General features: G+C 45.2%; 1 protein-coding gene across 2 annotated transcripts in view; it reads left to right on the top strand.

The window, feature by feature from the left end:
• The first annotated feature begins 6267 nt into the window (after positions 1 to 6267).
• The window catches only part of AP3D1 (adaptor related protein complex 3 subunit delta 1), a 69173-nt gene continuing 57939 nt past the window's right edge, over positions 6268 to 17501 (top strand). Inside the window, exon 1 of one of the 2 annotated variants that reach the window (XM_039515336.1) lies at positions 6268 to 6553. In XM_039515336.1, coding sequence (XP_039371270.1) covers positions 6458 to 6553 — 96 coding nt within the window. In that variant the 5' untranslated portion in view covers positions 6268 to 6457. The remainder of the gene's footprint in view (positions 6554 to 17501) is intronic. The other variant, XM_039515337.1, reaches the window with a different exon arrangement.

Consider the following 17501-nt stretch of genomic DNA (forward strand, 5'->3'; position numbering starts at 1 on the left):
CACGGCCATATCTCGGTTATGGGGTGTCATCCGGCTCTTTGATGGGAAGCCGGCCCTCCTAGGCAGTGGACTGATTCCAGTCTCTCCCCGCTTGTTGTGTGGAAGGAAACAGCTAATTGCATGCTGCTGTTTAGTGCCTCTTCCCTGAGCTGCAGGCGCCTTCTGCACCCACGTTCCTTCCTGTTCACCGAACTGGTGTCAGATGGTGCAGGGCTGGGCTCTGAGGCTACAGACCTGCCTAGAGGGACACAGCCATTAGAGTCTCTAAGCTCACACACCTGCTCCCTGTGAACCAAAGCCACCGGGCTTGGTGGAGAGGCACCCAGAGAAATCCCTGGGCTGCTGCTGAGATTCCTTCAGCAAATCATTGGTGCCCGGACCCTGAAAGCCGCAGCTGGGACCAGACCTCCAAGGAGGCCCAGCACACTGAGCTCTGATTATGGGCACCGAGGTGCCTTGAAAACCTGACCACTAGAGCTGGACCATGTAGGAGATCCCTCAATGCTGGAGACAGTGGCCCAGATCCTCACAGGTATTTAGGCACTTAACGCCTATTGAAATGAATGGGAGTTAGGTACCTCACCATAACAGGGCTAGTTCTGCTAAGGCCTGGAGAAGCTTCCTCCTAACTGAGGGGGTGGCTGCTCTCACCGGGACACTGCACAGCCCCTGAGCATCTTCTGTGCTTTTGCAACATCACCTGAGGCCCAGAGAGGCAAAATGACACTTCCAGGGTCACCCAGCCAGTCAGCTGCAGAGCTGGGAGCAGACCCCAGGAATCCTGGCTCCCACTTGCATACTCAAACCACTAGACCTGCCTCCCTTCAAGGGTTGGGAACAGGGTGCAGGCTATTCAGACGCCCGCTCCCCTGCTTTCAGCACTGAGGGCCAGCTTTTCTAAACCACCCAGAACCCGACATGCTGAGTAATTTATACATCTGGCTGCTTGTTTTGGAGGCTAATTGACAGCTGAGGTTTCTTTGAAAATCTGGCCCTGTTTGCAGGCCACAAGCACCTGAAAATCTGCCCCCTAACCGCAGGGTAAAGCCCTTTCTTCAGGGTAAAGCCACAAAGGCTATCTCGAGTCAAAACACGCTGCCTGCTGCATGTCCTCCTCCGCCATGGCTTGGCCCCAGGATGTTGAATGTTATAAATTTTTAAACCATATTTTACACTTACAAATTCCACAGAGTGGCCTTGAAACCTCTCACCTGCAGAGAGCTCCTCGGAGGTGCATTGCTGTCACCTGCATGTTGCACAGAGAGGCATGCGCTGGGTTCGGCTTTATTACAGCAAACCTTTCCAAGGTCCCGTTTTCAAACACTGGCCCCATTTCTCTCCTAAAGCTCCGTCAGAGACTCCTGTCGGCAGGGGTGGGGATGAAGTTATTTATAACATGGAATCAACTGTGTGAATCTCATCTCTGCGACTGTGTGTGTGTGTCGGGGAGAGTGTTAAGAGTGCCAGGGTACCTAAAAAATGACTGCAAAAAGAACAGGAGTACTTGTGGCACCTTAGAGACTAACAAATTTATTTGAGCATAAGCTTTCGTGGGCTAAAACCCACTTCATCGGATGCCTGCAGTGGAAAATATCGTAGGAAGATATATATATATACACAGAGAACATGAAACAATGGGTGTTACCATACACACTCTAACAAGAGAGATCAGTTAAGGTGAGCTATTACCAGCAAGAGAGAAAAAAAACCCTGTTTGCAGTGGTAATGAAAATGGTCCATTTGCAGCAGTTGACAAGAAGTTCTGAGGAACAGTGTGGGGGGGGAAATAAACATGGGGAAACAGTTTTACTTTGTGTAATGACCCATCCACTCCCAGTCTTTATTCAAGCCTAATTTAATGGTGTCCATTTTGCAAATTAATTCCAATTCAGCAGTCTCTCATTGGAGTCTGGTTTTGAAGTTTTTTTGGTGAATAATTGCGACTTTTAGGTCTGTAATCGAGTGACCAGGGCGGTTGAAGTGTTCTCTGACTGGTTTTTGAATGTTATAATTCTTGACGTCTGATTTATGTCCATTTATTCTTTTACGTAGAGACTGTCCAGTTCGGCCAATGTGCATGGCAGAGGGGCATTGCTGGCACATGATGGCATGTATCACGTTGGTAGATGTGCAGGTGAACGAGCCCCTGGTGGCATGGCTGATGTGATTAGGTCCTATGATGGTGTCCCCTAAATAGATATGTGGACAGAGTTGGCAACGTCTTAAATCAGGCTTCACACTGAAATGCCCCACGAGCCCTGGCCTGGCGGTGGTCCGGGTCTTTGGCGGCATTTCGGCAGCGGGGGGGGGCTCTTCAGTCGCTCCGCGTCTTCGGCGGCATTTCGGCGGCAGGGGGCCCTTCAGTGCTGCCGAAGATGTGGAGCGACTGAAAGGCCCCCGCTGCCGAAATTCCGCCAAAGACCCGGACCGCCGCCAGGTGAGTACAAGCGCCGCAGCTCCCCCGCTTTTCCCCAGGCCCCCTGAATCCTCTGGGCGGCCCTGGCCTTCGGCGGCATGCCTGCGGGAGGTCTGCCGATCCCACAGCTTTGGTGGTAATTTGGCGGCAGATACACTGAAGGCGCGGGACCGGTGGACCTCCCCCAGGCACGCCGCCGAAAGCCGCCTGACTGCCGGGCTTGGGGAGGCAAAATACATAGAGCCGCCCCTGCTCAGAGTTAAGTGCTGTCATAGACTCATCATTCTGGAGTGCTCCCTCTTCGTGTGACCTGCCTGGCATTTTAGCAACACTGCTCTGCACCTCAGGACATCAGTGTAGGGTCACCAGGTGTCCGGTTTTCGACTGGAATATCCCGTTGAAAAGGGATCCTGGTGGCTCCACTCAGCACTGCTGACCTGGCTGTTGACTGTCCAATGGGCAGCGCAGCGCAGCAGGGCTGGCAGGCTCCCTGCTAGCCTCTGTGCCACATGGCTCCCTGGAAGCAGAGGCATGTCCCCACTCTGGCTCCTACATGTAGGGGTAGCCAGGGGCACTGCCCCCACCCCAAGCACCATCCCCACAGCTCCCATTGGCTGTGGGCCATGGGAGCTGCGGGGGCGGCACCTGCGGATGGAGCAGCACACAGAGTCACCTGGCTGCACTTCTGCGTAGGAGCCGGAGGGGGGACATGCTGCTGCTTCTGGGAGATGCTTGAGGTAAGTGCCGCCTGGAGCCTGCACCCCTGAGCACCCCCATGCCCCAACCCCCTGCCCCAGCCCTAATCCCCCTCCAGCCCTCTGAACCCCTCGATCCCAGACTGGAGCACCCTCCTGCACTCTGAACTCCTTATTTCTGGCCCCTCCCCAGAGCCCGCACCACCAGCCAGATTCCTCACCCCCTCCCGCACCCCAGCCCAGTGAAAATGAGTGAGTGAGAGTGGGGAGAGTGACGACAGAGGGAGGGGAGATGGAGTGAACAAGGACGGGGCCTCTGAGAAGGGGCAGGGCCTCAGAGGAGGGCAGGGCAGGGGATGGGGCAAGGGTGTTCGGTTTTGTGCCAGTAGAGAGTTGGCAACCCTACATCAATGGCAGTGGTGAAAGTAACTTACAGGATTTACCGGTACTTGCTGGAGTCCTGAGGGGGTGTGGCCTCATCCGGAAGAGGCGGGGCCTCTCAAGATTTAAAGGCCCTGGGGCACTGCCTGTTGCTGGGAGCCCCAGGGCTTTTAAATCACCCTGGGGCTCCCAGCTGCAGAGGTGGCTGGGAGTCCCCGGGGCTCAGGGGCTGCAGAGCTCCTGGCCCTTTAAATCCCCGCTGCAGCTGGGCATTCAAAAGGCCTGGAGCTCCCATGAGCCCTGAGAACCTTTAAATCCCTGCCATGGCATACTGGCTCTTGCCAGTATGCCATACTGGCCCACTTTCACCTCTGATCAATAGCCCTAGTATAGTCATCATGGCTTGGTACCCTCCAGCCAAGTCAGGTTTTCCTCCTTCTGGAGAATCAATCTCCCTTCTATCCCATCTGGCTGCCTCTTTTTTTTTTTTTTAAAAAAAGCAATATACCTATCTCCTAGAACTAGAAGGGACCTTGAAAGGTCATTGAGTCCAGCCCCCTGTCTTCACTAGTAGGACCAAGTACTGATTTTTGCCCCAGATTCCTAAGTGGCTCCCTCAAGGATTAGAGCTCATAATCCTGGGTTTAGCAAGCCAATGCTCAAACCACTGAGCTATCCCTCCCCAGTCTTATTTCCTGAAATAGCAACTCCCAAAGCTTCTCTCTTAAGTCCCACTACAAAACCTCCAATCAGACAAAATACAAACTAAGTAACTTTTACCCATCTCAGGCTTGAGCCTTTAATCCCTTTTACCTACTCACATTTCTCTGCTTTTCTACAGAACACCAAAGCACAGGGATGCCTCCCTGGACTCCTGCCCCTTTGTCAAGGGCCTCCAGACGAATTCATGCCACTTCTGTAGTTTTCCCACAGTTCTGCATCTGCCAGGTTCTTGTCAGGCTCTTCCTAGAGAACGGGAACTCCCAACGCTCCTAGAGCTCCCTCCTCCAAGGACTCTAAACATCTTCCTTTTAACTCCTCCCTGAGTCTGATATGCCCTCTCGGGCTCCAGTTAACCCCTTCTCAGCCAGTGAGGGGTTCATATACCCCATCACAGGTGCCCGACGGAGACATCTTAAAGAGGCCTGATTTTTCAGAAAGTGAAGTCCCAGCATTTTCTGAAAACCATTCTCCATGCAAGTGTCCCAATTTAGGCACCCAAACATTGCGCTGCCCAAAGCCACTAGTCACTTGAAAATCTAAGTGACTCCAGGGGCCACTTTATGTGTACATTTTTGGTGCGGTTTACCTATGACGTGCCATTTTTTACTTAGTGGTGTGTGTCTGTGTAACTCACACACCTCCAGGGTGTGGTGTTCTGGCCCATCTAGCAGCAGGGTGACCACAGCCTTAGCTGACAACCAGTTGGGTTTTAGGTCATGCACCAAGGTCCCAGGTTCAATCCTATCTGCTGATGACAGTATTACATTTGCATAGTGTGCAGCACAATGGGGTCCTGATCCCTAGCTGGATACTAACAAAATAAGAGCACCACCACAATGCTCTACTGTGGCTTTGAAGCTGCTGCTGCTTCTGTATCCACTAGTGGCATGTACATTTGTGCCTTTTACACTCTCAGAGACTAGCATTTTGGCCCCACCTGGATTCTTCATCTGCAGGAGTGGATTTGGATTATATTTATTATGTTGTCAATGTTGTCATGAATTATTATTTCTCTTTTGTCACATCATTTGTCTTTATTATAACAGATTACAATATCATTTGTTATCATGCTGCTATTATGAATGACACACTCACACAATAGCATTCATTATTCATACAGCCCTTGGACAGAGGGATAGCTCAGCTCTTTGAGCAGTGGCCTGTTTAAACCCAGGGTTGTGAGTTAAATCCTTGAGAGGGGGGTCTGGGGCAAAATCAGTACTTGGTCCTGCTAGTGAAGGCAGCGGGCTGGACTTGATGACTTTTCAAGGTCCCTTCCAGTTCTAGGAGACAGGATATCTCCTTTAATTTAATGTACCAGGCACTCTACAGTACAACCAAAAGGCATGGCCCTCTTGCCACATGCACAGTGGTCCCGCTATAACGCTGCGAAGTGTGCATAGGTCACAGCACCAGGAGTAAACGGGCTCGTGGGGCTGTGGGGAAAGGGGAGCAGCCCTGTATCATTGTGCATTACGGGTCCCCATTCAGCAAAGCCCCTGAGCACGTGCTTCAGGGCACCCCTAGTCAGCAAGTGCCTACGTGAAGCAGGTGCTTAGGTCGGCACAGGTGAGCTTTCGGGGGGTGGGGTCACCTGGCTGAGCCCTCTCCACGCCCCAGGCGGGCAGGGGCCCCGCTGGGCGGCATGGGGCGGGGGAGCTGTTCCCCAGCCCCGCCCCAAAGGCTGCCGGCAGCTTCGGCCGGGTGACGTGGAGGCAGCCGCGAGGAATCACCGCTGGGGGGCGGGGTCAGGGTCAGGGGGCGGGGCTAGCGCCCAGAAGGGGCGGAGAGGAGAAGCAGGCGCGGCTCCGGCACACAGGGGCGGAGCCAGAGGGAGCAGTGACGCGGCCTTCGCGAGAGTGGGCGGGGCCAGAAGTGGTGTGGGCGGAGATATGGGTGAGGGGGCGGGGTGGAGGCCCGGGCTGGGGCGGGGCGGAGGGGCGTGGGGGGGGCTAGCGGATGTGAGGGCGGAGCGTAGCGTGTGGCGGCCCGGAGGGGGCGGGGCCGAGCCCTCAGCTGACCGGCCGCCATTTTGTCAGGCGCTCGGCTGAGCGGAGCCCGGAGCGAAGAGATTCCAGCCGCTGCCTCCTGCGTCCCCGGGGCGCGCGCGCGCCGCCCGGCCCCGAGCGGGATGTGAGCGGCCCGGCCCGCCTCGCCCGGACACACACGGCAGCGGCTGCAGCGCCCCGGCCCGGCCCCTCAGCTCGAGCGCAGGCCCCGCCGGCCCGGCCCCGCCGCCGCGATGGCGCTGAAGATGGTGAAGGGCAGCATCGACCGCATGTTCGACAAGAACCTGCAGGACCTGGTGCGGGGCATCCGCAACCACAAGGAGGACGAGGTGGGCCGGGGCCCCGCGGAGGGCGGGCTGGGGCCGGGGGCGCGGGGCGGCTGAGGAGGGCAGCGTAGGCCCTGGTGAGTCATGAGGAGGGGAGTGGGCCGGGGGCTAAATTCCCGCTGCGGGATCCTGGGGGGGGGGTCTGAACGACAGCCCCCCACCCCCCAGCGAGCCGAGGAGGGCCTGAGGTTGCTTCCTCAGAAGAGCTAACCCCAGGCCTTCCCCATCTAGGCTCCTGGGTGGAGGGGGGCAGCCCCTCTTCCTTCACTCTGGGACTCCCCCCTGTAGGGTTTTGGGGGCGGGTGGCAGCTGCCTTCCTCCTCCTATCTCTGCCGCCCCTCAGTAGGGGTTGGGGGAGGGTGATGACTCTCTCCCATTCAAACCAGGGCTGCCCACCAGCGAATAAAAATCTAGTGGGAAACGCTGGACTTGTCTCCTGTGCGTGGTTCTGGAGGGGGGTGATTCACATCTGCTGCCCCTCTCTGAGCTGTCTGAGTCTCTTTCTCACACACACCATCAAAATAAAAGGTGTGACTTCTCTGCTGAAAAGGGGATGTTATCAAGGGGGAAAGGGCAAGTAGAAATGAAAATGAGGAAGAAGAGGTTTGTGGGGTCGCCCAAAAAGGAGAGTCAATTCAAGGAAGCTGCTAGAAGCAATGGGGAGAGAGAATTAAAAGGGAGGTGAAGGATCTGGTGGGTGGGAGATCTTTGTTCTTGGGTTCAGTATTTGGTTATAGTGTTAGGGGAGATTGCTTTGGTATTTACATCATGTGATTTGTAATGTAAAGAAATTCCTGTCTGCTGCCTTCAAGAGATAAGTGACTATTTTCTAGGGTGAGATTGGAGTATAAGAAAATAGAGTTCAAGTATAATTAAGCTTTTTAGTTAAAATAATTTCATTTAACTTCTGCCTAAAAACATTTCTATAGATGCCCTAATTCATAGGCTTATTTAAGGTAGAAAGCACTGGGATGCCACCACCTGATGTATTCTTCTATATTATTTGAGTTAGATCAGGAAACTGATGGAAAGTAAATAATTACTCATCAAGAACTGGTTTATCTGAGAAATGAGAATTCTTTTATCAATTGTTGTCATGTGGTATACGTTAATCAGGAAGTCCTTGGAGGCTTGGCACAAGCAACTCAGTGTTGGAAACTTTTGTGTGTACAACTTCCATAATTATCTTTTTGGCAGAAAATTAGTAACTTGGTGTGGAGTTTAGTATGATAGTACTAGGACAAGCTAGTAGATAGCATATCACAACTTCAAAATACAGTAAACAGCAAAATAATATTGACTGTGGAAGGGATTAAGAAACAAATGTAGGTTTTGTTGCTAGAACAAATAGATTGTAAAATTCATTTGTGTTTTATGTTCTGTATCACTGCTGATCTCAGGATGAAATGCAATATTGTTTCCAATAGACATTAAGTTTCAGATAGCTTTAGATTTGGATATTTCACACTGATGCTCCACAGTACAAGGTAGTATTTACTAGAGCCACATACCACGAAAAACTACTGAATCTTTCAATTTCATAATGTAGTTTAAATGCTGTTTGGTATTGCTTTGGTGGTATAGGAAGATGTAGTTGCTATCAAGGACTCAGTGCTCTGCACACAAAAAATAACACCCAGCAGCTTCTAGTATTTAATGAAAGAGCCAGCTTTTGTTAGATCATATAATAAATTATTTACAAGTGTTTGTGATTGTTTATTGTGGAGATGGTGATATGTATATTAACCTTTTCTCCATGCTTGTGTAGTTCATGCTTTGAGCTATTATTATTCTACTCAAAACTGGATTCAATAAACATTTGATGAATAATTCTGTGGAGATTTCAATTAGAAATTTCCTAGAGGACAGCTAGGCCTACTGAGATACTGAGCACCATATTATTTGGCAGTAGATCTCTGCAAATATCAATGCCTTTATGATCTTCATGCAGGCCCTAGGCCTTACTTTGTGACTCCCATCATCTTTGTCAAGGAGAACTGAATACTGTATATTATTTCCAGTTCTAGAATAAGTACTCGACAAGTAAGTCCTTTTGTAGGGATCTAGAGAGTCAAAGAATGAATAGTGTAACTCTTCACCATTTAAAACTAGATAGAATAACTTCCTCTCTGGATCTTCACACATGCAGTAGGATAAGAACTGATCAAGTTTCAGCAACCATATGTACAGATCATTGATCAATTTAAATGCATATTTCCTACTGGTACTGTTATTTCTCTAAAGATTCTCCACCAATATACAATCCCTCTGGAGGGAGACCATCAAAGATGCTACTTACTCATTGAAAGAAGTTGCTGTTAAACAATGCAAGGTATTTTTTCTTTCTTCTTTCCCCTGCCTCATTTCATTGCAGAGCAGTTTAAACACGTGCTAGTTTTGAGTGAGGTACTGGGAACTGAACCAGAGCTTTCCATATGGTCATGGTAAGCACTATATTTTTCCAGTGTTTGAGTACCAATCCGTAATAATCAAAATAGTACTTTAGGAATAGCAATAAAAACTCCTCTGTTCTTCTCCACTGATTCCATTGTTCATAGTGTTGAGGAAGTGTCATTGAGACACCAACAAGTCTGGATGTACATCCTCAGATTGCCTTGAGACAAGGCTATCTAAAAGTCAACTAAAAGGTTTAGCCTGTGCAAAACAGCTGATATTTACTAATGCAGACTTGTCAACAAATGTTGACACACACTTTATGCTGGTGTCTATTGTGTGTGTTGTTGGATAGCAATTAGCATTATAAATCATGGATGCCTGGCAGTGACTCTTAGGCCTTGTCTACACTAGGATTTCCCTCCCTAGAACTTTCCACCATTAATATCTGCAATTTGTCTCCACCATGGGTAGCAATGGTGGAAGCATTACTATATACAAAGTTTGCTGGTGACTGCCTGCATCTTTAGCATTGCATTGTCTAGACCTGCTCAGAGCCTCTTCTAAGCTAGAGCTCTTACTGTTGCTGCTTCTGCTGGAGCTGAACTAGTGGGATATACTGGGAAAAAACCTAGTGTAGACACACAGTGAAAGCAAATATTAAAATGGAAAAACAGATCTTTCTTGCCTTTGTCTTCACACAGGGTTTTGTAATGTCATAATGGTTTTACTAATCAAAATGAATGGACAAGTTAAACTCTCCTTACTGGGTTGTTGGTGTACATAAGCATCTGTTGGACAAAGCATCCTGGAAGTGGTGACCCCATGCATGGCCCTTGCTTTGTGTGCATGAAGAGGTTTCTTTCTCTGGGATTTTCAAAAGAGTAGTAGAGTTAGGCACCCAGCTCCTATTTAACTTCAGTGGGAGTTTGGCATGTAAGTCAGTTAATCTCCTTTGAAAATCCCATTTCTAATGACAAAACCCCTGTCCATATTGGGAGCAGGACTGTACTAGTGACAACCATATTTGAAAACAGTTGTTCAATAATGATCTTGGGGGGAAAAAAGTGGCTGTAGCAAGCATGGTTTCAGTATCCATTGTGGAAAAGCTTTTTAATAAAAATAAATAAATAATGCTTTATTCTATCCCCCTTAGCAAGACTGGAGTCTAATAAGTCCTTTCTCTTTTAGTTTCATGGCTTTCTATACAGTACTTTGAAGCAGGCTTAATTTATCTCTTCATGCACTTTATTTTAACTGTAGTAACATAAATGCGTTAAATTAGGGGAATTGAAAAATTTATTGGAAAAGTGTGTAAGCATTTCTTCCCACTGGCTGTGCTGCTGAGCAGACTTCCTCATTGATATGATCAGGAAGATAGGATCATAGCATATCAGGGTTGGAAGGGACCTCGGGAGGTCATCTAGTCCAACCCCCTGCTCAAAGCAGGACCAATCCCCAGACAAATTTTTGCCCCAGATCCCTAAATGGCCCCTCAAGGATTGAACGTTGCTTATTGATGAAAAGCTTTTGAAGGTGAGATTCCCCCCGTTTTCATTTTGCAGCATTAACTTTTTTGTTTGGGATTTACATTATATTTTCATCTAGTTTCTGCCAAAATAAAACATGCCTGTAATATCAGTCTATTATCAGCCAGCTGCTGCCTAACCCTTGAATCATTTTTTAATTTTAAATATATAAAAACGTTTACTCCACTTTACATTTGTAGTGGAACATCCTGGATCTGGTACACTTTGGCCTGTTTCCATGATTCCATCTGTGGGAAGAAGATGTAATGGATGTTGAATGAAAAGCATTGTCCTGGCCTTTATCTGTGTGTTCAGTTACACTTTATGAAGCATGTTTCTTCCTTGGCTAACTTTCATTTTGTGTTGAAACTTGTCTTTTGGGGAACAGTGGATTACATTTAAAATCAGCATGCAGCAGTTCCACCAAGCAACACTTTTTCTCTTCAAGATTGTGCAGTGTTTTCTGGTTGAAATAAACCTTATAAGCTTCCATCTTTCCAGCTCTTAAATATGACAGCTCCCCACTCTTCTTCAGGAGCTGACATTTGCTATCATAAGTGCAATTTAAGTAAACCAGTAGCTCAGTTCCAAACACCGTAAGAATGGCCATACTGGGTCCGACCAATAATGCCAATGCCAGGTGCTTCAGAAGGAATGAACAGAACAGGTAATCATCAAAGGACGCCATCCCTGTCCATCCTGGCTAATAGCCATTGATGGACCTATCCTCTATGAATTTATCTAGTTCTTTTTTGAACACTGTTATAGTTTTGGCCTTCATAACAGCCTCTGGCAAGGAGTTCCACAAGTTGACTATGCGTTGTGTGAAGAAATACTTCCTTTTGTTTGTTTTAAACCTGCTGCCTATTAATTTCATTTGGTGACCCCTAGTCCTTGTGTTATGAGAAGGAGTAAATAATGTGACTCACGAACCATGGTTGGCCATCTGTCACATACCATCTTTACTTTTGAGAAATACATGCAGTGGCATGTGAATCTCTGCATCATTCCCCGCTACCTGGATCAAATTTTAGGGAAAAGCATGCATGCAAGCAGGGAAGACAAATAACAATCTGTCTCATTCTGCCATGCCATTCTTTTTCTGTCTTGTTTGTGATTCACCAGGGAAACACATCCTACTGGCAGTGAGAGCAGTGGGCAGACGTAAAACTTAATTTTATCCTTTGTGTTAGGTGAATTTATATCATATGGAATAAGTTATCACAATAGGTGTCCATTTCTGGAGGACTTGCAGCACAGCTGACTAAAGGAAGAATTGGGTTGCTGTGTCTGGCAAAACTTTTCAAGGAATCTGTGCACCATATGATGTGAAAGAGTATTGGATGTTTGCTCTGGGCCTTCCTAGCTGGGACTGATGTGGTTAAAGGTACATGGTTCCATACCTGAAATCTGCTTGCAGGAGAATTTTGCCACTGAAATTGTTTAGCTCTTGCATATCACTTTGCATCTTCAGTATGTTATAAATATTGCTACCCCTATATGAGAGCAGTATTATCTGGTACTGTGATAGATACTGTGGTGAGTGGTGCCGTTATAAAAACCTGGTTAGGTGAAGCAACTGGGGCAAAATGCTAAAGAGACTTACTGAGGACTTTTACACTCTGACGATGTGTCTTTATAATTCAGGTACCTTAGGTTTATTGGAGTGGTCCTGTGTATTTATGGCAAAATCTGCACAAAAATGTCTGAAGGATTGTCATAACTGGTGGATAAAATTGCTCTTATGCTCTGCCTTTGATAGGTACAGACTTCTTGAACGACAGGATTAGGACTTCATATTTTTTCAGTTGACAGCTTTAAGAAAAAAACAGTTATATGGTAATAGGATCACTTTGGCCTTGGTTGCACTTTAGAGCTACTCAGAAGCCATCTTTCGTGTCCGAGCATGAATTTTCATCAGTAGGCAAAACTGAGTTATGAATCCTTCACATAATTTTTCTCTTAATGTAAAAAGTATTGAAAAACACATCTTTCCATGCATAATGTAAAGTGATAAATCAACAATGAGTAATTTGAGGAGTTGTAGCTCCTGAAAGAGGCAGGGTACAAAGTTACAAAATCCTTGACATGACCATCTTAAGAGGAAGGGAGCAATCAGTTTCTGGGAGGAAAAACTTAAGACCTGAATTAGAATCAACCCAATGGTCTAATGGGAGTGCTCCATACTGAATGGTGGGTTTAATTGCCAGAACGAATTAGGTGAGTTGTGGTGACCCTACTCCCCTTCCGGATGTGTATTTGGAGACAATGGATTTGCATTTCTCAAAAGCCACCCTTCTTGCTGAGTAAAGACCTGTATTGACTGGTTGCAAAGTTTAATACAATTGTCTTCAGCTGGAAAAATGCCAGTTTCAATAGGGAGTTCAGAGGCATCCTAAATGATAAGCTCTTTGGGATGGGGATTGTCGTTAACTGTGTTTGTGGATCTGACACAATGGGGCCTTGGCTGCTTGGCCTCTGGGGACCACTGTATTATAAATATTACATAATAATGGGCACAGGGTGGGGTATAAAATGAGGGAAACTGAGGAATGCTAGAAATCTGACTGGAAAAATATTACCAGTAGGAAATAAGCCGTTCATCTGACATGTCTGTACCATGCTTATGTTCACTGATACTTGATCAGTTCCTATGTGTTAAGATCTTTGAAGGAGATCATTATTCCATCTACTCTTGAATGGGCTGAGAGTTGCTGCTATTGTTAATTTAAGTGTCTGAATCCCTGCAAAAGGCAAAGGAGTCAAGTACTTTAACCCAGAATTGGGAAATGCTACACAAAAGAGGGTTTGATAAGGACCTTCCAGTCTGCAAGAATCCTGGTCTCCACCTTAGAAGGAACAATTGGAGCCAGTGTCCCTACTTAGCTCTTCTGTGGCATTGGCAAAGGGGAGGGTTCTGGCAACAATAATAAACAAGTGACCTTTTGTGTGTTATAATTATAAAGAGTAATGTAGAGTTTAGCCTTCACTACATTTCTGCTTTCATTCTATGTTGAACCTTTGTTTGTGTGGACTGAGGCACAGCTAGTACCTATAACTTGCTCTGGCCACACAATGATTGCTTTATTAGGGAATAAGAAGCTTGAATCAGCCAGGCTAATGGATCATTTTGCAGCTCTCTCACCTGTGTATTTAAAACAGCATAGCAAAATCAATTTACTGATAGATTAAATAAAGGTGGTTCTTAGGCAAGCAGGTGAGGAGAGTTCTGCAAAACTTCTTGCTAGTAACTTATTTTAAGAAGTTTGGAGCGCACATAAGACAAATTTTGCAAGCTGACAAGAAGAACTTCCAGAAACTTTCAACAAAATAAGATGCCAACTATACCGTAAATACATAGTTCAACGGCATTTCATTAATTCATGCTTTGCAACCGCCCCATAAAAAACTAACTTCTAACTAACTTGTGATTTATTTAAGCACAGATCTGCAGGATACTGGTGGGGCCAATGTGGGTGATTACTGCGTCCAGGGTGCCATGTTGCCTGGTGTACACCTCCATCACTTGAAATCCCAAAGCAGGTCTACTTATGTTGCTGCTCCTGCATTCTCAACCTTCCTGCTGGCATTGCTGAGATAGACATTGCATCCATGGCTGCTCTTAAGGAGAATGTGCACATCCAAGTTTGGGAGTAGGGAGCCTTTAGAAAGGCTATAGACTCAGTTTTGCTCTTCAGTGATGGCTCTTCTGAGAGCTGTTTTGTATTCCCCATGGCTTGTTGATGCAGCCACAGGAGAGATTAAAGATGGTAGCGGTCTCTGCTCTGTGTTGAGAGAGAGGCTCTGTTGCTTCTGATCTTTCCTGGTCTGGCACTTGTCCACAATCCTCGTTAAGGCTCCTCTTCACTGCAGATTAGAGAAGATCTTTCATGTACTTAGCTTACTTTAGAGCAGTTAGTATAGAAATGTTCTTCAGCAGCATATTGCATTTGTGACATAATTAGCAGCAGAGGAGGTATTAAACTATTTGCATGCATCAAAAAGACTGAATCATGGGACCAGTTATAAAGAAGCCTCTGTGTTCACTAACTTATTAAAAGCTGACAGTATCTATTTTGAAAGATGGCACTGAGGTGTATTCTGAAGATAATTAAATAAATAAGTGGTACAATTAATGAGATATTTGAACAAGGAAAAGGTACAGGAAGTATATGGTTAACAGCACACTAGTGATAATTCATCCTAGTAGAAGCTGATAGTGGTATGTTCTTATGAGAAGACATGTTTAAAATGGCTGTGACATGTATAGCAGTATCCTGCAATATCTTTGAGGGATCTTACTGAATTAAGTTTAAAATAGTTTGAGTCCTTTGTATTATAAATGCAAAGTTTAGGTAGTATTATGGGATTTTATGTAACTTGTATATGGGGGAAACATGACCAATGTAAACTCTGGGAAGTGTTATGAGTTCCAAAGTACTATTTGTGCCAGGCAAGAATGAACTTCTGGAGCAAACAGGTGGGTTTCCTAGGAAATCTGTAGGGCGAGGTGTATGCAAATATACCCCCTTCAGTTATGCAAATACTTAGTTTTTCAAAGTTTTGTCCTAAGCAGAGGACCTTCGTCTGGTCATCTTCTGTTACATGAAGACAAAATCAAAGTATCCGATTAAGTTTGTTTATTGTTTTTAATGTTTTTCTTTGTAGTACTTTTACCTTAAGAATAAATGTGCTTGCTTAGGCTGTGTGGTGCCTTAAAACTAGGGATAATTATGCTGATTGTCGCCTCTGAGGAGAAAGCAAAATAGGCCTCCTTAGGCAGTCTGACTTGCTGGGGAACTCAGGAACTGTGCAGCCAGGAAAAATCCTGGTCAAGAAGGAGAGAGACATGGGTCATCAGCCAAGATGGCTGGCAGCTGAGGAGCTGGGACTCTAGAATGTTTGCCACTGGTGGACCATGAGCGGAAAATACAGGTACAGTTGCACTGAACTGTGAAAATGTCTATGGCAATATTTTAGAATCACGTTGAATATATCTATGAAAAAGGCTTCAGGAAAATAATGTCTAGGTGTCTCTAACCATTGGCCAAGATGTCAATTACAGAAATAGTTCATGGAACACAGTTTGGCGCTATTATTTTACCCTTTATCACGTTTCTTTGTTTCATTACACAGACCGCGGAAGCTAATTTGTTCAGACAAGTCTTTCTTTGCATTCAGTTTTAGATACTGTTGATCTAATAGTTAATCTTCATTTTTCCATCCTGTGTGGTTTGTATTTGATAAAACATTAGTAGATGTGGTAAGTGGGTGTTAATATAGCTGGATAAGAAAGCTCTTCCGTTTTTGTTTTTCACAATAAACATAAGCCTGAATGAATTGTATCACTGCCAGCTATAATGAGTGACTCGTCTTCGCTGTATTAAGGACTATAAGTTTGGTTTGAGCGGGTGGACAATTATCTCATCTGCTGGCTTGTTCTACAGACTTGAATTGTAGAACTCAGCAAAAAAGCATTTGTAGTGGACTATTAAAGAACAGCCACTTGACATGAGACATTCTCCTTTTCATTTTCCAGCTCAGTGTTATCATTTAGAACATCTAGTGGCTTAGCATCTACTGTAGTACTACGTTTCAAATTGTATATATTTTTAATCTTTTGTCTTTTTTGTATATTTAGACAATGTCAATAAGCACAACTGACTGACCCAGTTATATTTGTGACTTTCTTTTAGCTGAACTAATTTCAAGCAGTTGTGTGACTAGAACAATATATATTATTTTTTTGGAAGTGATCTTTTCTATGCCCCTAACAAAAGGTTTATTTGTATATGGCTAAGCATGCTTTCACCAAAGCCTGATATACTGTACAGAAGTGTAGAAATATATCTGGTTCCATGATGCTTAGTGGAAGGTTCAAGGGAGTCAGAAAACTCTGATGTATGAAATGTTTTTTCTTAAAAATCCATCCACAAATTGTTGCTCATTTAGGAAATACTCAGTTTGATTTTCTGTTGGCCTCAAAGTTGAGTCTGGAGATGGAGAAGAGCTGTTTAGTTAAAAACGAAAAAAAAAAAGGCTTTAACATTTAAAAAAAAATTTTTTTTTTCATCTCTGTAATATCAGGCATGTCAAGTCTTGTCATCCTTCTTTTGTAGAGGGCTTGTTGGTGGACCCAGAGAAGTGGTTTTCAGCTTTCCCAGGCCTTAATTAAAGTGACTGTAACTGGGGTCTTTTGTTACGCTTTTGAGTTAAATAAGGCATTTAGAGCTTTAAAGTCTGAGTGATTTTTTGATTCAATTAGGTTTCACTTGCTTGGTAACTATCAGTCTATTAATTCCTCAGTCATGCATAGCCTTCCCGGAAAAACAAGTTAGTTGTAACCATTTAAAATGCTTCACACACACCCTTTTAGAAAGAAGCAAAGAAGGCAAAACTAACTTTTGCCTTTACATTTGTTGCCTGAACTGAAATGGGTTTTGTTCTTGATTTCATTATTTTACCTACCAAAATGAGCAACCTGTTGCCAATGAGAAATTGGGATATTTGTGAGAGGTAGTTGCCAGTCTCACTTTCTTGAATTATTTTTCCTAAGCAGAATGAGTTTCCTATGTTGTTTTTTCTTTTGTAGTAAGCATGGACATTTCTGGTGTGCCAATTTTACTAGTTCTGCTTGGTGTCTTTATTCAGTGTGTGTCTTTGAATTTTTTTTTCTGTTAAGGGTTCATTTTGAGCAAATGTGCTTATTTGAGTAAACTGTACTTAATTTATAAACTTACTGCTTTTGCATGTGGACATCTTTGACTCTCTAAAATAAATACAGAATTAACAAATATCTAAAAATACTCTGTAAAACCACTCATATTCTTCTGCAAAATATTCCAGAGATTAATTAAGCTTGATCAAACAGATGTCTATAATGGTAGGTGCTTTCATCTGCCACATATGTATATTTGTAAGGGTTTTTTTTCCTCTTTTTTTTTTCTCTGTTGTAGTGCAAAGTGGGGAACAACTAAGACTCTTGAGAATTGTCTAATAGGAATACTGATCACTAAATCAATTGCCAT

This window comes from Mauremys reevesii, linkage group 26, assembly GCF_016161935.1.
Source record: "Mauremys reevesii isolate NIE-2019 linkage group 26, ASM1616193v1, whole genome shotgun sequence".
Classification (NCBI taxonomy): domain Eukaryota; kingdom Metazoa; phylum Chordata; order Testudines; family Geoemydidae; genus Mauremys; species Mauremys reevesii.